The sequence below is a fragment of the Sinohyriopsis cumingii genome, chromosome 5 (assembly GCF_028554795.1).
Source record: "Sinohyriopsis cumingii isolate HCF-2022 chromosome 5, ASM2855479v2, whole genome shotgun sequence".
Taxonomy (NCBI): Eukaryota; Metazoa; Mollusca; class Bivalvia; order Unionida; family Unionidae; genus Sinohyriopsis; species Sinohyriopsis cumingii.
Window position 1 is genome coordinate 91417524 of NC_142965.1, and position 21718 is coordinate 91439241.

At 33.9% G+C, this 21718-nt stretch overlaps 1 protein-coding gene across 13 annotated transcripts in view; it reads left to right on the forward strand.

The window, feature by feature from the left end:
• Window positions 1-21718, forward strand: part of LOC149799750 (serine/threonine-protein kinase mig-15-like) — a 259276-nt gene that overhangs the window by 91146 nt on the left and 146412 nt on the right. For 7 of the 13 annotated variants that reach the window (XM_089959127.1, XM_089959138.1, XM_089959132.1 and 4 more), the window contains 4 exons: window positions 1325-1422; window positions 4203-4232; window positions 16006-16181; window positions 19371-19432. In XM_089959127.1, coding sequence (XP_089815253.1) covers window positions 1325-1422; window positions 4203-4232; window positions 16006-16181; window positions 19371-19432 — 366 coding nt within the window. The remainder of the gene's footprint in view (window positions 1-1324; window positions 1423-4202; window positions 4233-16005; window positions 16182-19370; window positions 19433-21718) is intronic. The other 6 variants (XM_089959128.1, XM_089959134.1, XM_089959131.1 and 3 more) reach the window with 3 other exon arrangements.

Genomic DNA, 21718 nt, shown 5'->3' on the forward strand with positions numbered 1-21718 from the left:
TCTAATGTTTGTAAAATAGGTTTTCTGAGCAACTACAGTAAACAAAGGTTTGGCTATTCTACACGTTTCTCTATTTTCACACCACTTTACCCATTGCTGGCTGGGGAGAAACGTCACTGTGCCCAACAGCATGGACCCTGATTCTTCTGTACCAGTTTTTTTTGTCTCTACAATCGTAGTATTAGCTTGTCCATGTGCGAAAGGGAGAGCTTATAGACAGTAGTATGGGCAGGTTGTTGTAATTGCTGTTGTTACTGTGATGGTTGCCGTTCACATTTAAATGAAAATATAATTAAGTTTAGCTGTATGGTAAACTCCCCATTTATGCATATTTCATGTTGATGAAAATTAATATTAACACCCAAGCAGAAAAATATACTCTTAGATGAGTGTCATTCGCATATATTTGCAAATGTGCAGCGTGCGTTCCCAAGCAGAAACCTCCATTTTTGCTGTGTTTGACCATGATGAAGATTTGGCTGCCATTGATGGATTCGAGCTGTGTGAATTCGACATATGCAAGGTTTCTCAGGAATGCGATATATGTTTAAATTGGGGGTTTACTGTATTGTGTTTGATGCTGCTGGTGATTTGTTAACACAAACTATTGTATATGCTTGTTTTTATGTCAAATTCAGCTGCAGACAATATAGATTTGATCTGCCATTGCATAATGCACCAGAAGATCAGGTTCTGTGTTGTTTGTTCTACTGATTACTTTTAACAAAAACAACATAGACCCAGATCTGGGTCTGTGCAGTTTGCATTTGTTCTCATCTTATAAGTGAGTATCTATGGTAATTATTCATTGAAGAGATTACATATATGAAAAATGGATTAGATAGATAGAATCAGAACAAGTACAGTTTTGTTTAGATTTATAAAAAAGTGATTGATAAATTAAGTGAATTTATACAGACTTTTTGCACGTCTTCATTTCATAGGTACAAAATATAAAATTCAGATGATCGGATTGTTATGACAAAAAATGTCCAGATTTAAGTTCATCAGCTTTGTATTTAAATTTTCGCAGCATTTACAGACTGTTTATATTTGTATGCTGTGATTGATATCAAGCTGTAATCTTCATATTCTTTTCATTTTCATATTTGTTTCATTGTCATGTTGTTTATCTACTTTTCTTTCCCTCTGGTGGTACACTTTATCATTTTTATTCTATACTCACTTTATTCCTCCCCATTTTCATTACATTGTCTTTTATTTTTGGTCTTTTTTTTTCCTCTTGCCTTTCTCCTCTCATTCGGTTCATCTTCAGTTTTGTTTTTGAGTGTGTCTTTTCTTTCTGCTCTATTTTACCATGTAGTGATTCCTCCAGATTCCAGACCCCAGTCATCCTCAAAACTACATCATCCTCCACAGTCAGCCGGGATGTTCAGAAATCCAGGCATCACCAAACCAGAGGTGAGTCCCTTCCTTAGCAATTGTCAGAAACAAATATAGTATGTTTTTTTCCCCAGTGTTTTTGTTTGTGCATCCAAAAGATTATTTGTCTTTTTGTGTTTTGTTTCATTAGAAAATAGTAGCTTCTTCATCCCCATATATTTCTATTTATTCTCTCTGGCAAGATATTCAAGTGTATGTGGTGTGAGACCATTAAATATTGTTGAACAAAGATTAGATTAGCATGTATATTTACATGAACAACACCCCTACCCCTCAAGAATTAAAGCTCTTCCTGACTGTACGTTATGGAGGAAGAAAAAGTGCAAGAAATTCCTCTGGATTGAAGTCCATGACAGGTTAATCCCCAGGTGAAACTTGTACCCTTACATGTCAAGCTCACCCATAAATATTTCGTATAGCACTGGCCATTTAGAGCCATTTGATTCTCACCTCTTAACAGTGAGACATAGGTGCCACCTTTCTGGCAGTGATGTCAATTTCAGCATCATCTAAGACGTTGTTGAGGTGCTTTGTCCATGGTTGTATATGGCTGGTAGGATGTTGCTTTATGTTAGAAATTTTCTACCGTGATATGCTAGTAGGTTCAGTCATGCAATATGTCTTGCCCGATATGATATGCTAGTGGGTCCTGTCATGCAAGATGTCTTGCCTTACATGATATGGTAGTAAGTCCTGTCATGCAAGATGTCTTGCCTGACTTGATATGCTAGTGGGTCAAATCATGCAAGATGTCTTGCCTGACATGATATGCTAGTGGGTCCTGTCATGCAAGATGTCTTGCCTGACTTGAAATGCTAGTAATTCCTGTCTTGCAAGATGTCTTGCGTGGCATGATATGTTGTTATTTCCTGTCCTACAAGATGTGTTGCCTGCTAGTGTAAGCAGGATAAAATATTTTCTGGTGAGATTTTGTTTTCCATGGCAACCTTGATAATAAAATATATGATAAGAAATGGCCATTGCAAAGTAACAGATCATTAAATCTGCAACAACTGGTTTTTTTCCACTTAGAAATAAATAAGTCTACAAATTCTGTTTGACTTACACAAATTACTCTTTTAACAAGCTTTTAGTACTATTGATTAAGAAATAAAAGACTTTCAGAAGATTTATTCTTGCAGAATTTTAGATTTTTCAGTTATTTCATTATATTTGAGGATTTCTACATGTGCAAAGGGTTGAGACTGCTCTGGTGGCCTAATGGTTAGAGTGTCCACCTCGGATGTGTGAGGTTGTGGGTTCGATCACTGGCAGAGTCATACCAAAGACTTAAAATAATGGTGCTACCAGCTGCGTCACTTGTTGCGCTGCATTAAGAGGTTAGTGTTAGGACTGGTCGGCCTTGTATCAGGATAATGTGACTGGGTGGGACATCATGCTACACGTCTGCGGCATGATGCCTCAGTGCTAGACATCACTATAAACTGTAACGCTGCAGACATTGTAGTGATATGACTGACAAAACTGTTAAAGCTATGTTAAAAATCCAAATCACACACACACACACACACACACACACACACGCAAAGGGTTGAATAATGGAAAGATATTCAAATATGGCTACATTAGTAGCAGCATTAGGCTGTTATGGTCAATAAAGATTTTTCAGAGATCCATAATTTCAAGGTATAATTTTATTCAGGATGGATTTAGTAGTGATGCACTTCTTTGAAAGCAACTAGTACATGTGAAAAAATTGAGCCACGATGGCTTATTTGGTAGAGAAAATGACTTGTGATCCAAGGATTGCAGGTTTGATACCCGCCCTTGCCAGCTGGGTGTGTCCTTGAGAAAGACGCTTAGCTTCCATTGGCATGGTATCCAAAATATGTGTTAAATAATGCCATTACTATGAACTTGCAAATGGTGATGTGAAAACACATGACAGCTTCTCTAATCTGGTGGTCCTTGCCTCACTGTATCTCTAATCTGCCATATGACCAAAATGCTATCCCTGAAAATTTTTGAAAGGTTTTATTTATGAGAATGTGAAAAGATTGTATGGATTTCATCACAAAAATAAAAGAGACATTGCCAGTTTAAAGATAAATGTTGTTGTCATGCAAAGAAATAAATTCCAAATTCTGAATTTTGTGGTGATCTTGAATAATGTGGGTAAGAATCTATATTCCTTGGTAGATTTATGATCAGTACTATATATATATGATAATGTTTTTGGAAGCATTAAGAAACATATCCAACAAAAAAAAATTAAAAATGTTAATACTGTGAAAATATTTACGGAAATAACTTGACATGGAAATGGGTGTTATCTCAGTCAGAGCTGTAAGTTGCCGTTTAGACATTATTTGTGAGAATTAATTTGAATTCCTAGAAAAACAAGTCAAGTAAGAAGCACATTTACCCCATTCAATGTCTAATGAAATTAACAATTTTTTCACTTTTCAGCTATTAGTTTTTAAGGATTGTTTAATATATTTATATTTTTATCACCAGCATTTTTATGTCTGTGAACCACAAAAAATGTGGTTGAGTCATTGTTAATCTTGTCAATTCATTCTGCCATCCAGCTGATTTTTGTATTTAGCTGAGCTGTATAATGCACCGTAATTGGGTATTTATGTTATATGATCACATTTCTAGTTAGATGTATAAAGAAGCATTTACTGTTAAATGTGATTATTTAATCCATACCAGTGGTTTGGGTTGAAGAAAAACATAATCTCGTAGATCTCTTTGTACAAGTTTGACTCCAGATTTGCCAGGTTGAGTATCGGATTTGTATAAAACCAACTGATGTTTGTGTTTCTGCACAGGACGAGGAGGATGAGAAGGAGAAAAAGAAGGTTGGAAATAAAGATATGTTCACTCCTATTGGTCGCTTGCAGTGCTTATCTCCAAATAATTTCAATGCAGCAAACTGATATTCCAGTTAGTGAATCTTTTCACTATAAGTGTATTTCTGTGTCGTGCAGAGAAATACCAAAAAATATGAGAAAAGTTTAGCCCGTTAATAGATTTTCTTATAACATGATCAGTTTGTCAGTATTTACCTTTACCCTCATTTATGCTTCAGGGACCCCAAATTTGTCATTTGACCCCCTAGTTTTTTTAAACCAAAGTTTGTTTTTTATTCAGCCTGACCCCTAGTTCTGACAGCAAGGGGATTTTTGACTCCCAGCCTTTCATCCTTAGGAAATACACTGATTTGTGTTGCACTTTTATTGATAAAATGTTTCAATGATTTTGAAATTATCTTGCATTTTCCGCATCTGTTTTGCTGCATTGATTTTGTGTGGGCCATTACCAGAGCTTTTCATATGCAGACATTGATTATTTTTATATATACAAAATCCCAATTATCTGCACAACCTGAATCAAGAGTTACTACCCTTGTACTGTATTGCACCAAAGCATACCTAAAGCAGTGGGAGGAATAACCAGTCCATCATATAGAGATGGCTGAATATCACCCATTATTTTATCCAAGTAGAATATTTTGCAGACACCATTTAATGAGTATGAGCTGACAGCAAAAGAGCAGTCAAATTTGCCTCGGACTAAAATGGGTTTATTTTATAAAGTTACAAGTTGTGTAATATTTCAGAGTGCTTTTTTACTTTTTAAACAAAACATTGCATTTTACTGATAGTGCATAATGCTTATCAATAATTGCAAAAACTTGAACTTTTTAGCTTGCATATTTTTCCAATTGGAGATTTCTGACTGCCAAGGAGAAGTGTACAGCCAGATAGATTCAAAAACAATGTTCTTGCTTTGTGCATAGTTGGCTTTTAAGTTGTCTACATCTGAAACTAAATAACTCATTTTTTTCTGCATCTAAATTTTGGGTAGGATTTGTCTCGGTGAGAATCATCATCATTTTTGCTTAATCACACAAACTTAACAGCTTTTTAACTGATTTTGTCATGGGTATAATATTTAATATATAGTCCAATTATTGACATCTATTTTTAATACCAAGGTTTTTTATTTGTTGTTCTTTTGAGTATTATCCGTAATTTATTTTGATGCTCCTTTCATATATTTAGAATAATGTATTAGATTGGTGAAAAGAATAGAGACATTGCAGAATGATTTATATTGTTGAACTTTAGTTTTTTTTCTCACCTGGCTGTAAGGCTAGTTGAGCTTGTGCAATGGCCCTGCATCCTGTGTCCATTTACTATCATCTGCTATTTGTCATCTATCGACATTGCACTTTTCAGCTTCTCCAAACCTGCTGGACCATTCCATCAAACCTTGATCTGAATATTTGTCAGGATATGCTTAACCAAAAGTGTATTTTGGATGGCTTTACAGAATGACTCAGTTTTCATCAAACTTGGTATTGATATTTCTTGACACATTCACTACCAAAATTATGTCTAGGATTTCCGTAAAACTTGGTATTAATTTTTCATAGGACATGTTCCACAGAGAATAAATGCAAAGAAAATGAAGAATGTATTTGTATGAAAACACAAAACTGTGATGAACAAAGCACAAATGCATTTCATGAATGGATTTGAAAGTTCGTTATTTTTAAACTGCCATTTGACTTCCATGGTTGTATTCCTCATTGTGTTACAATCCAGGATTCTTTGTACTGATAGACTCTTTGTTACACCGTACAAGCTGTAACATTTATTATGCTATATGAGGTAGATCTAGAAAACAACTGTCATATATGTGATGGAACAAATGGTGCATGCATCTGTAAGTCTTTATTTCAGTGAAACAAATAAGAAGAAATTGAATCTGAAACTTACTCTGCAGCCACATTTTAGACTTATTTCTGGTGCACTTATTTTCAGAAATTCATTGCTGGTTTTTTTTGCATTGGCTATTTCATTAAGATTTACATTTAATTAGACAATATATGGTAGATGTTGTTCTCTCTATCAATACAAAAAGTGGAAAATCGAACTTTTTGTAATTTGTTTTCATTTAGTTCAAAAAAAGCACACAAATAAAAGGAAATAATAAAAGAAATAACTGCAAGATCTGAATGTATTTCTGAGACCAAAAATGAAAAATTACGAGATGGTAGATTAATGAAATGCAGATTTTGTACAATTGCCTGTTTCAGGGTTTTTACCAGAATTCTCTTCAGGATGGCTCCACAGCAATATCGTAGCTTCCATTTAGATTGAAAACAAAAGTTTTTTAATGCCTTCTTCAAAACAGATAAGCTATTTTGATAAAACTAGGTGGAAACAAATTTTTGGATAGCTCTACCAGAATATGTCTGGTTTGGAGCCAGTAGCAATGGTGTGGCACTGCTTTGGTGGAAAACCTGTTTTTGATTTCTTCATTGTGGCTGGCTCAGCCAGATTTGATTAAATTTGTTAAGAATTTTCTTACAAATGCCTTTTCCAGAAATTAGGTTAGCTCACTTGACGATGATGTGGCTTCTATATCAGTGTTTTATCTATCCATGCATCATGCATCAAATACGCAGACTTTTCCTGTTTGATGCATAATAATTGTCTGCGGTACATAAATTGATGCATCCCAATTTGATAAATTGATGCACCCCAATGTTATGTTTTGTGGAATAACAAAAAACAAAGGTTCACTCTAAAAATCGTCGCTGGTATGTAACTTGAAGCACCCCAAATATATGTTTTGCTGATTAACACAAAATTAAAGTTTGGTCTAATTACTTTAATGGCTAGATTACAACTCTTCCAAACAGGGAAAACGCACGCACATCAGTTTCATATGCTAATGTTATCGTAATACATAGGGTTTCAACTGAGTGTGGAGCCTGGAACTGACCTTGACCTGTAACTGTCCCATCACTTGTAGCAACAGGATGTTAGAACCATATAATCACCATACCCTAGAAAGAGGCAGAAAATAAACATAATTTTAAAATAATTCTCATGAGAAACTGTTACTTTATGCGTACCTTTGTCACGGAACAGAGCAACAATTTTCCATTCACTCATTTGTATGCCTTGCATTGTTCATAGAGACTGTCAGCATTTGACTGAAAATAGCATCGAAGGCAAAAAAATAGAGCCAAAACAAACTAAATTATCTTTTGTACCATGTTTATGACCGACTGATGATAATCATATTGTTATTGAAGCAGTGGATCCTTCATCATCCAAAGATGAGGTAATGTTCACATATAAGATAAAACATTATTTTTTTGCAGCAATGGTTGAAAAGTTAAGTTGGATGAAGAATATGAAATTGATGATGCCTGTATGTTTTGCCATATATGTACAGAGACTAAATAAAACCTCCATGACCAAATATGCAAAAAACAATAACTTTCAGAACAGTACACTGGCAAGGCATGCTGGGTTGCCAGAACACAAACTGCTGATTGAAGGTCCACAAAACCAGGCAGATTTGAATGCAGGTTTTCAAAAACATTCTTCCAAACAAGATATAGCAGAGAAAGTGTTGCTTAATGTGTGTAGATTGGCTGATTGTAGAATACATCCCTTTTTTAAAAATACAAATCTCTTCTTAATTTCAATACATGACTTAGCGGCTGGAGAAATTGATACCATTGGCATTTTGAAGAATTCTGCCAATCAGTATGACTTGGCAACTACTTGTTCAGAGTTACTGGAGAGTCTATCAAACATTGTTGAGGAGTCTTATAGGTGAGCTGCAAAATCTGCCATTTATGACAGCAATGGCAGATGAAAGCACTGACATAGCCAACAATGAATGCCTTGTCACGACAATGAATGCCTTGTCACAACAATGAATGCCTTGTCATATATGCACAGAATATTTATGATAACATGAAACCAGCAACAAGATTTTTAACAAATATAGAATGTTCATTTGCTTCTGGCAAGGGAATAGTCACATTATATAACTAATATTTTCATTGTGTATTTAAACAATATAATTATTTTTAAAAACTACTGAAAACTGATCATCAGCTTGAATAAGACTGATTGGTTTGGATTTTGACTCACTGTTTGTGCCTTGATGAGTTAAATGACTTACATTCAGTTAAAGTTACTCAAAGATGAAATACAGTTAACATGTACAGTATCACCAATAGCTATCCACGTTACCTGTCTTAGTTAGGACTGCCACCATTTAGGTCAGTCTATGCCAGATGAGCCATATCAGTTCCACTTTGGCCTCTTTTTCGCTTCCTTGAGACATTACAATTATTATAATACCTGAAACCAGAAATGCATGATATTTTAACAAATTTGCATGTCAGTATATAGAATGTTATTAACTTTTAACTAAAAAGAATGCATGCTCAGTACAAAGCAGTTTTTGAATAGCAGACTAAAGCCTGAGAAAAGGAGTAATTATTAAGCTTTTGCTATTGTATATGCACGAAAATCATTATATTCCAGATTATTATTGGTTGCCTTTATTTGAAGTTGGAATATTTACTAGGCAAACCTGATAATGAATGGTGTTTTGTTCTAGGTATGCCAACAGTATACAAAATAACCTATTCAACACAATGCAGAGACAGCATATGCATTGGTTATGTGTCACATTTAATTCGCGTCAACTATTACTGTAAGTCGCTAAATATTAGCATTGTTAATTGTTAACATTTTGGCATATAAAATTTTAGTGAACTACTTACATGCAACTGTAAATTTTTAAGTAATAGAAGTTTGATTTTGTCAAAATAAATATTTGCTTGCAGGATGTAATCAAGAACAGTAAAATGTGATTGCTTTATTCCACTATAAAGACAATTGCAATCTGCAAAGAACACAAGTCACTAATGATTTTAAAGTTTGTCAAAATAAAATTATTCACGAAATATAGATCACAGAACATCCATTTGTTCATCTTCTGATCCATTGACATAAAATTGTGCTTGCTGATGCATAACCTTGATTCCAGAATTGTCTTTTAAGATGATCAGTATCATTTATAGCATGTGCACTATTGCCTGTCATCAGAATTTTTCAATATGAGTAAAATTTTAATGAAAACTATTTAACTTGCTAAATTCACTAAAATGTCATGTTCACTAAGTATTTATTGATTGCGCTTATTGACACTGTTCTATGTCCAACCAATTTGACTTTTACCAACCATTTGTTGTTAGGTACAACCTTCCATCAGAGCAAAAAATGAAAATACATGTAATGCGATGTCATTTCATGTGACTGAATTGGGCATGTGTATCTTGACCCATGTGCTGTATACCTCAGTATGTATAAATCATAAAATATAATACACATAAATGCACATAGACTCCTGCAGGGGTAGGAGGGGTTACATGTACTGTACTGCACCAAACCTCACAATTTTTTTCTCCATAATTAATGCATTTTGTGGGATGCCTAAATGTAGGCAAGCTGTGTATTTTTCTAATAGGTGTACTTTTTTGTGATATATATTATGCTTGTATCAATTAGTATTAGTATATCATGTATTTATTAATCTGGGACATACTGTACAGGGAATAGTTCTGCAGTATATACCAATACCAGGTTTTGAATCTGGGTTTTATCATGAAAGGACTTCAATTATTGGCCCAATTTTAAAAAACGGATGGCCACATTTTTGAAAGATACTGTATCTTGTTTGATACTGATTTTTAGTCCGTATTCCCATACCACTTGCCTAGATTGGAACTACTTAAATATTTTCTCTGATGTCTTTGTATCAGTATCTTTAAGTGCAGCAAACTGGATTTTTATAAATCCCAACTAGTTTTGAATTTATTCACACTGTAAAGTTAAAACTATAAAGTTAGTGTAAAAGATGGCCATTTTTTAAAATTAAAATCATATCTCCAATGCCCTATGTGAAGATTTGTGACCTTTGAATTAGCCAGTAAAAATGCAGTTTTCAGAAATCTAAAAGTGAATCATATCATTTGACACACATTGATGCTCTTCAGCCATACTGCTCAGTTTTCCAAGCATGAAGATATAAGACTGAATCTGATTGGCTGTTAAATTAGTGATTATGGTAATAATATAAGCTTGCCAGTACATGACCCCTTTGCGGTTGCTGTCACATCTTCATGTAAGACTGCAGTTCCTATATTAAACAGATTGAAAAGAGGGCATATGTAATAAATATAATAGACATTTTTGTTTTTCAGGGGAAAGAACTCATTTTATTGGCTTATGAATATGGCTCAGGTGCATGGTCTCAACTTACATATCCATACTGAACTCGGTCTTTCTGCATATTTAGTTTTGTCCATGTATCATTTGAATTTGAACAGAATGAAGATAGCAATAATATTGATTTTATTTTTAGTGTGTCAGTTATATTTCTGACTAAGGGTTCATAAAAATAAACTATTTTGGAAAACAGGATGTTTGCCTATTTTCTTGACTTTTTATTGGCAAAGTGGACTTTTTCAAGTAATCATTACATTTAAAAACAAATTTTTTATCATGGCTTAACACAACTTTCTCACTTGTCTATTTTTGTAGTTTGGGTGAACAGACAAATTGTTAAAGAATTTCTCCTCAAAACTAAAGGGTGCAAAAATGTAGTTTATGCTCATTTAAAACATGTTGATTCAGTACTCGGCTCATAATAATAATGAACTGTTTCACATAATTTTAGATAGACAAATACTGGCATATAGATGAAATACTGTTTCAGAAACAAATTTTTCACATTATCAGAGCTAGTTTTCTAAGCTAGTTATTAGAGCTAGTTATCATAGTTAGTCATCAGAGCTAGTTATCAGTGCTAGTTTTTAGAGCTAGTTAACAAAGATAGTTATAAGAGATAGTTATCAAAACTGGTCATTGAAGCTAATTAACAAAGTTATTTATCAGAACTAGTTATCAAGCTGGTTGTCAGAGCTAAGTATAGAAGCTAGTCATCAGAGCTAGTTATCAAGCTGGTTGTCGGAGCTAAGTATAAAAACTAGTCATCAGAGCTATTTATTAAAGTTAGTCATCAGAGCTAGTTATCAGAGCTAGTTATAAAAACTAGTCGTCAGAGCTAGTTATCAAAGCTAGTCATCAGAGCTAGTTATCTGAACTTGTTACAGAGCTAGTTATCAGAGCTAGTTTAGTGCATCCTAGCTTTATAATATTGAAATGCAGTAACCTTGCATATTCATACAGATGCCAGACATGTTTTTATGTTCTGTATTTTACATATTTGTGGGTTGTTTTATACATTCAAATCTTGGTCTGATTAATTAATATTATAATAATGGTTGTCCAGGAGACAAAATACATTCTCACTTGCTGTTCTTAAAATTGAAGTCAAAAAATGTTTAATTGCCTGCACTAGCACAATATGTTCATCTGCAGACACATACCCAGTGATGATTGTTGTTGTTGTGCAGGCATGTACAGCTTTCTCCCTGGCGTGTACCTGATGGCAATTTCAAACATACCTTGATGATTTAAATGTTACTGGAGAAAAGCATGTTATGAGTCAGATGCAGCCCACAGGTTGCACATGCCTGTTATTATGGATATTGAAACTAATTTTTATACTCCACTGCTTTCAATGGGGCCATTTTGATTTTTGTCTGTCCATCCATTCATTCATCTCATAAACCTAATCATAACAATTTGCTAAAACCTTGTTATCTCTCATGCACAAAATCACTTGATATAGATTGATGAAATTTGGTAGGCATGTATGTATGCATATGTAGTTGATGAGATTTGATTTTCATCCTGTTCAAGCAACTTTTACATTTTTTTGTTTTTAAAAAATGTTTAAAAAGTATTCAACCAAACCAAAAACTTGTTTGGTGTGATCCAACATTCAAGGTTGAATTACTTCCTTATTTTGAGATGTTAATTCACTACTTTTAATGTATTGAACACTATTTCACCCATACATAAAAGATAGTTGTGGATGTAACTTGGGGAGATTAATCAAGCCATACCTTATCTAGGTCTTTGTTACCTAATTTTCATGCTGGAGTGATTTTTGTATTTTCATCCATTTGATTGCTACAGTCTCAATATCTTTAAATTTGTTTCACCTGCACTCATTTAGATTGTTATGTTGATGCATCTTAAGGATAGTTACTATGTCATACTAAAAGCAGGTCACTCTGATTCAGTTTTCTTGCCGGATTGACATAAGTATTTTCAGCTTTGTTTTACACCCTCTATATTTTGGATCCTGTTTTGGCAATGCTCAAAAAAATAGGTATATGGATGCACTTCAACAAGAATATCTCAGCCATTGCTATTTTTTTTCAGCTATCCATTCATTACATTCGCAATGGAAACTTCACCGTAACAGACAAGTTTGAAATATTTAATGGCCCCTGACACTAATGAAAAGTGATTGTGTATCTTTTCTGAAAGACAAACCTTTTTTTTCAGAGGTAGGTTTAATTCACCAGCAAAATTGATAAAGATATTGAACTCTACCAGTCACAATGGCACAAAGTTGATTTCCATTGCAAGTAAATTTCTTTGACTCTCTACCCTAGTGATAGAAACTGGCATGCATTTGAATTCAGCATATTGACACCTTAAGTTACAATGTCAAAGTGAACAGAGTGCAGAGTACACTAATGATAAAAAATGTTTGCACATCGATTCACACACTATCCCTTTATTGAAACAATGCTTTCCTCATAAAGAAAACATTTTGTTTGCATAGACTTTTTAGGGGAGGTAAGAACAGTTGTTTGGTTAAGAAACAACTGTCTGTGTAAAACAGTTGACTGTTACATACATGACATTTGTTTAGGAAATTTGCAGGAGGAAAATCAGAATGGCCAATATGAACAGGTGACCATTAGGACAGGTTTGATCACACTCACACATGCACATGCACACACACACACACACACACACACACACACACACACACAGAGACACAGACACACACACACACACATTTCTTGGACTAGTGTCTTCACTGCATGAAGTTACTGAAACTGTAAATATAGTGGCATGGAAAGGAATTTTCAATTTTTGATGTTTTACTTTACAGCTTCAGATTTACCTTAGTTCTCTTGATTGCCTTTATTTAAATACATATGCATTGAAATGATTTGCTTAAAGTTTCTGTTCATTGTCATGTCATTTTCTTTTTCCTTGAAGAAAGGAGTTATGGCGATAATCATGTTCTTATTTTACTGCCACAAACGTTTTTTTAATTTACTTTCAATGCTAGTTGGGATATATGTCCCAGTTAAACTTAAGTCTTTGTTTTCAGGTCCTTGGAAAGAAACAGATTCCTATTTTTCACCCATTTTGGATTTTTAAAATTAAAATTGGACTCCAATAATGTTTGTCTCCATGGTACTCTACAACAATCATGACACTTTATAGACACTGAGGTTTTCAACAGTACAGTTCAACCTCGCCATAATGCGCCCCGCAATAATGCAAATTCGGATATAATGCAGTCGTGGCATGGCTCCGAAAATTTTGTATATTCATTCGCACATTAAATTTTTTCTTCTTTTCCAGATACGTGAAATAGTGTATAAAACATTTATTATCTTTTTGAGGAAGAGATCTTGTATGAATTAGAATATAATACAATCATGGCGTGGTTCCTGAATTTTTAAATAATGTACATGTATTTTCCTAGTACCAGGAAAAATATTTGTTTTAAGTACGAGAAATAGTGAAGAGGAAGAGTTGGCTTATGAATTTTAATATAATACGATCATGGCGTAGCTTCTGTAATTAAACAATTTCACCAGGTTCTTGAAGTGTTATGCCAAAATAAACATCATTGGAAATGTTACTTATTACTGATCCATGAGTAAAGCCAGTAAGTCGTCTTTGTGATTGTCTTCAATTAATTCTGTATACAATCGTTGCTCGAACAATAGCCGACATGTGTTTCTTCTTTAACTGTATACAAAACCAAGCTGCAAACAATGTGGTGGTTGATAAAAGATTCTCACAGTTTAATAAACATCATTAAAATGAAAGCAGCCAACATGTTTGATGGGCTCGGCGATGTTATTAGACGCAATCAGTTGACCAGTAAATAATGTCCGCCTTATTAGCTGGAAATTGAAAGGGTATGAAATTGTACTTGCGTTCAGCTTAAATTTTGTTATAAAAGTGACTCATGACCATTGCAGGCCTACTGCACTTAGTTCTCTGGTTTTACATGTGTATGGTGTTTGTTTATGAACTCGTTATTAATTTTTCATTTTAAAAAAAATATATTTTACCATTATGGAAAAGCAAGTTTATAAATGCAAGCCATTCTCTGCATTTTGTGCAATGATTAGTATAGTAGTTTTCACATGTTTCTTTTGATATTCACAAAATCTGAAGTATAAGTTATATGCATGCTAAAAGCACATGTTGATCGTTAATTATTCTTGCTGTAGTCATTCAAACAAATAGGTGTACAAGCGTTAATTATTGGAAATTTGCAATGGATAAATGTACATGGAAACACATACGAAGAAACTTTAGCAGTATGAAATTTGTACAGACACCATTCATTGACCCTGGAACCTAATAAAACATACACATGCTTCGTCTTAACCTAATTTTGCTGTTAATTTTCCCCATAGAATTCAGACATATAATGATCTGTAACAAAATTATTGAATAGTTTAAATATGCATGCAGTTTTTGCAATGGAATTACATGTATTATGGATTAATTGCAAGCCCAGACAGCAAGTAAATGGTGTCAATACTCTTTTCATGTGTATCTTAGATGTTGAATTCAGAATCAACCGTCTGGGACAAAACTATTGAATATTGTAAATCTGTGTGCAATTTTTCAATGGAATTACATGCATTATGGATGAACTGCATGCCATGATGGCATGATAGTAAATGGTGTTGATACCCTATTCAGCATATACATTAGATACGAATACACATATATATGCCAATGACTTGTTCTCTGAAAAAAGTAAAATACTGTAAAGCCTGGCATTACGCAACCCTGATATTAAGGTGATCCAATTTTTTGGATCAAAATTGTCACATAATAGCAAGGTTCCATTACATCAGTTTTATTGATGTTGAACAAGTCCAAATTGTTTTACAAATCACATGTGTTTGATTGGTTGTTTCAGATCATATGTCCTGTAATTTGAGTTGATTGGTACATATTTAAAAATGCAATACTGTTGCAGATATCATGTGACGGGACCTGTCAGAGTATACATCAGTCTCTTCTCTTTGTAACTGAACTCTATTTGCATAGCATTACAAGGGGTTATTTAGTATTGTTTGGTTCCATTGTTTTCATACTAAATCCAAGAGATTTCAGCCAGCTTTCAAACTGTTCATGAAAAATGTTGAAACATACACCATACACACTGATAAATGAGTCACACAGTACAGTATCAGAATTATAGTCCTGGGGTCCTGGGTTCAGTACCTGCACAGGCCATCCTGGGTCAGCTGCCTCGTTGTTTCAGTAGGAAATGCTCTTAACTCTTATTTTTTTGGCATGATAGCCAAATAATTTTTAACATGCTGTTCAAAATCAACTAACAACCACTGCGATATTTTTTTCATTAATAAAAATTAATTAAAAGACGTGTAATAGTAGTGCAGCTTATCATTAATATTATTCAATGACTGATGCCATTATTTGTTGGCCAGGTACAGGTTTACAACTTAATCTATGGGGTAACTCATCTGTGAGTCATCTTGTTCTTGCCAAGTGTTTTATAGTAAATGAAATTTCTGATAATCTTCTGCAGGATCTGGATGCTCTGGCAGCCCAGCTGAGCGAACTTGGAGCTGAGATTCGACCTCCGGCACGGACAATCATCGTGGAAGAGGAGGATCAGAGTGATGAGGATGAAGAGGAGGGAGGAGAGGAGGAGGTCATCAACAGGGATGGTACATTACTTGCCTCCGAACCAGCTAGACCTTTGTAAGTTGGCTATCATCATTGTTGACTATCAAAAATTGTTGATTTTTATTACAGATGGAATTGTTAGACTATATAAGTCAGTAACCAAGTTATCAGTTTATCAGTCAAGTTTGTCATCCAAATGACTGATCCATTTGTTATGTATAAACATAAAATAAAAGTTTATGTGATAAATTGAGAAGCACCGCCCCATGTGTCATTCGCCAAAATGATTTCAAAATCTGGAGAAAAAAATAATGGTATGTGAACTGATGGAACAGTTAAACAGAGAATGACCAAGATGAAACAAAATTGGGCAGATTTATGCTGTTTTTGTACTTGAAAGAAGATGTCACTGTTTTGTACAGTGTTTTAGTCAGATTCAAATTGTAGATTGAAAGTTATCAGAAGAAAGTTATCAGTATTTGGTTGTATTTTCTTTAACTTTTTTGTCATATTAAAACAATTTTTATTCATACCCTGATTGGATAATTTTGCCTGTGAAATAAAAATTGACACAGTGGATGAAGCATGAATGAAAACCAGTTAAATGGAATGCACTAGAAATGATAAATAACAATGGATCAGAAAGAAAATGCATCTGAAGATATAAAAATCGATTGTTTGTATGCTTCCTTGGAATTTTCATTGTCAGAACATCTTTCACATGACAATTCAGGATCAAATTATTTACACTGACAGAATATTTTCACATGACAATTCAGGATCAAATTATTTACACTGGCAGAATATTTTTCACCCCTTATAAGCCATGATGTCAGACCTAAACAACTACTATTCTTGTAATGACATCAGTGGTTGTATCTGTACAATTTTTATTTGAATAAAATAAGGAATACAATTATTTTGCTGGCAGCTACTTGGCTGATATATTTATTTCTGCTATTTTTATTTGTCACTATTATCACTTTCGTTTCTTGCATTTGATATTTTTTACAACACACATTTAATATGATATGAAAGCATTGGTTTTCTCCCTTGAACACTTTCAGAAATGAAAACCCAACTTTTGTAAATGTATTTCCACATCCACAATCAGAATGCATTTCTAAGGCACTGAACACAAAACAATGAAATAAATGGTTGCTGAAATTTAGATATGAATGGAATGTGAACTAATCTGAATTCAGATGCATTTCAAATGCTGATGAAGCACAAATACATGCCAACAAAATGCAGATTTGATAAAATTAAATGTTCCAGGGTCTTTACTGACCTACTATGAATTCATGGACATACAGTATTTCATTTTATATACTAGAAGATTATTTTTATTTTATGGTTTTAAAAATAGTTTTTATAAATGATTGTGTACTGAAAAATAAAGAACCTGAGATTGTGGAGGACTCAAAAACATCTTCATTATCAAAAGTATTTGTGTACATAATATTATAAGTTAATACAAGATGTTCAAATTTTATTATATATTTGTGTATTGATCGATAACATACAACTTAACATCTTTTGGATTTTAAATATTCACAATAATATATGTATGATTAAATCATAGGAATGATCATTAATACAGCAAAATTAATCACTTTAATGCTTAGGGTCAGGGTTACACATGTTTGATTTTAAAAAGTGATGACCACTGTATGTTTTATTAATAAATAAATGTGCTCTTGTAATTTATTAACATTGGGTCTCATCTGTATTCATGCCAAGTATAGATGTTATTTTATAATCAATGATTTTACACCTTTTTTGACCTTGACCTTCGACATTTTGTCTGTACATACATCAAACAGTTTCTTGTTTAGTCTTCTCAGTAACTCAGTCTTCATACTTTGTATCTTAACAAAACTTTGTAAGTAGCTTGTCTTATTGTCAGAGAGGATACCTATCAATTTTGGTCTCAAAAGCTTGAAGGTCCACATTTCAGGTGTATAAAATACCATTTACAGTAAAACCAATTACCACATGGCAGGTGTGTAAAGTATCATTTACAGTAAAACCATTTGCCACATGGCAGGTGTATAAAGCACCATTTACAGTCAAACCATTTGCCATATGACAGGTGTATAAAGTACCATTTACAGTAAAACTATTTACCACATGGCAGGTGTATAAAGTACCATTTACAGTCAAACCATTTTCCACATGGCAGGTGTGTAAAGAACCATTTAAAGTAAAACCATTTGCCACATGGCAGGTGTATAAAGTAACATTTACAGTAAAACCATTTGCCACATGGCAGGTGTATAAAGGACCATTTACAGTAAAACCATTTGCCACATGGTAGGTGTATAAAGGACCATTTACAGTAAAATTATTTGCCACATGGCAAGTGTATAAAGGACCATTTACAGTAAAACCATTTGCCACATGGCAAATGTATAAAGGACCATTTACAGTAAAACAATTTGCCTTATAGCAGGTGTATAAAGGACTATTTGTAGTAAAACCATTTGCCACATGGCAGGTGTATAAAGAACCATTTACAGTAAAACCATTTGCCACATGGCAGGTGTATAAAGGACCATTTACAGTAAAACCATTTGCCACATGGCAGGTGTATATAGGACCATTTACAGTAAAACCATTTGCCACATGGTAAGTGTATAAAGGACCATTTACAGTAAAACCATTTGCCACATGGCAGGTGTATAAAGGACCATTTACAGTAAAACAATTTGCCTTATAGCAGGTGTATAAAGGACCATTTATAGTAAAACCATTTGCCACATGGCAGGTGTATAAAGAACCATTTACAACATGGCAGGTGTATAAAGGACCACCATTTACAGTAAAACCATTTGCCACATGGTGTATAAAGTAGCATTTACAGTAAAACCATTTGCCTTATGGCAGGTGTATAAGGGACCATTTACAGTAATACTGTTATGTGTTAAAAGGTATCTGCCCTCAATACAGCCTTTACAGAACTTCCTGCAATAAAGGCAATGTAGATGTATCCTGTTGATGTTCTGTATAACGGCTTATTTTTACTGCTTTATTTTCATTGTTTAAAATATATTTATTGTTATCTGCCATTGAATTTTAATGGACTACAAAAAGGCATGTAAATTTTTATTTAGTTACTATTTTACAGAAAGACTAGACATGTGCAATTTAGTTCAGATTAGCAGGGCTTAATTAATACCATTTATTTGGCTTTGGTTTCTTAAAGATAAATGTTTTCGTACGCCAAAAAATAATTGTGCTTTTTTGTTTTCTTGTTTTCAGACCACCTGAGGGTTATAATAAAGATACTCTTGAGACGTTGTCATCTATGGTCATACATGAAGGTCTGTATTTTTAGCATTGCAGTATTTTTCACATGGCTATAACTAGATTATATTCCAAATTTTGCATAGTTATAAAATTGGGTGGTTCAAATGAGACATGACACCAGTTGTTACTAGATGAACTGGTTGTATGCCAGAAGAGCTTGAGATGGTTTGTTGATTGTTGTGCATACATCCATTAGCACAGTTTTGTTTTGACTATTCCTTCTACACTACTTGGAGGATTGTCATGAAACTTTACACACACATTCATGGTTTAGTTGGTCTTAAATGAAAATAGTACTGCTCTGAAAGTTTTGTTATCGCTACTTCTTTGGAATGGAGAATCGTATCATCATGGGGTTTTCACCCAAAAACTTTTTATAATGTGTAGTTGGTTTCAAATTGAACATTTTGCCAATCTGACTTCCACTATGTTGCCATGCCATGTAATATGGCCACCACATCAGCTATCATGAAAATCTTTTTATTGCTACTTCTCGTGAACAGAAAGTAATATATTTTAAGATGGGCTTTTACAAGACAACAAATTGTGATGTCTATTTGGTCATAAATCAAAATGGTGCTGCATGTACATCAAGTATGACTGCCACAGCAGCCATCTTGAGACTCTTATTGTTACTACTCCTAAATGGATGGTCATTATCAACATTGTTTTTTTTCTCTCGTTTTTTTATAATTAAAAGATCTTTTGTCATGTCTGGTGGGTTCTAAATGGAAATGGTGCCACACAGATATCCAATATGGCAATCTTGAAAATTTTGTTATCACTACTTATGAATCAGTGGCCATATAAGCATGTGATTTTCACTGAAAGACTTTATATGACATTTAGTTGGTTGTAAATGAAAATGGTGCAAACCAATGTCCATCTTGAAAATCATGCTATGGCTACATCTCTGGTCAGACAGCTGGTCATATCAACATTGTGCATTCATTGAATTGTTTTTCCTCATTAGAGCATCGATGACAATGACAGACTCTTGTTTTATTCAGTTTTTTTAATCTATTTATGCAGTGATAAGGAACTTAAGAGATGAAAAAAGTTTCTGTAAACTCATTGAAAACTTTTGAAAATCCTTGAAAGCTTGTGAAGTGTCTTTGAAAGAAATATCTCTAGTGCTGCAAGATACATGCAAAACATGACCAGCTGATAAAATGTGGAAAAGTATATTGAACTCGCTGCTGCTGAGTCATAGTGATATCAAGCCCAGCAGGGACCCATTTTTGAATAGAAGACTCCATATATTTAATTCAAGTACTATGTTAATTAGTATGTTTTTGTGCAATGGAAACTTCATAATCAAGCTGTAGGACATCAAACCCCTTTAGAAGAATGGCATCTTTCACAGGAAACAAATTGCATAAATCTTAAGAGATTCTATTAGTCTTTTACCTTTACCATCTGCCTACCTTTTATACAGTATAGCCAAAATTGTGCTGATATGCTATTGAACCCAATGCATATAAATATATATGATCAGAATACTTGGTGATAGCCATTTATAAGCAACATTGATGTGTGTAAAAAGAAGTCTTCCTTTAACATGGCTGGAAACAGGAAGTACATGGCATGTAACCTTTTTCAGGGAACTACTGGCAGTAAGTTCTGAAATTGGGAAATTTGTTAAGTTTTATTATCTTCACCTTAATACAACTTACATTTTAAAAAATTTCCACAAATGCATGGATGGAAAAACAAAGTGAATCAGTGTACTGCCTGCTTTTCATAGATCTTAGTTTGGTAAGAATATTGTCTGGTTTAATTAGGATTTGTGCTAGCTACATGTCTCTGTATGACTGATTGCAATAGCCAACTGAATGCATGACATGTATGGCAGGTTAATAACCATGTTTTACACAAGGTATGAATGTCCTACATGTATGTTATGCAGCTGGGCTTGAACTGCATTTTCAGAGAATAAAACAACATGGCCACAGTACCATTTGCACTTTTATTTGTATATTGTTGTTGAGATATCATTAGCTACTGATGTACCAGTGTGAATTTTGAAACAAGTTTCTTGTGTGGGTAAAAGATTTTTTAAAACAAACTTTGCTGTTTCTATTCACTCTACCCACTGTGCTGACCACTCCAGTGGCCTGTTGGTTAGAATGTCCACCTCGGATGCGGGAAGTCAAGGGTTCGATACACAGCCGAGTCATACAAAAGACTTATAAAAATGGTACAAACAGCTGTCTCACTAGGTGCTCAGCATTAAGATGTTAGTATTAGAGATAGTCGGCCTGGTGTCAGGATAATGTGACTGGGTGGGACATCATGCT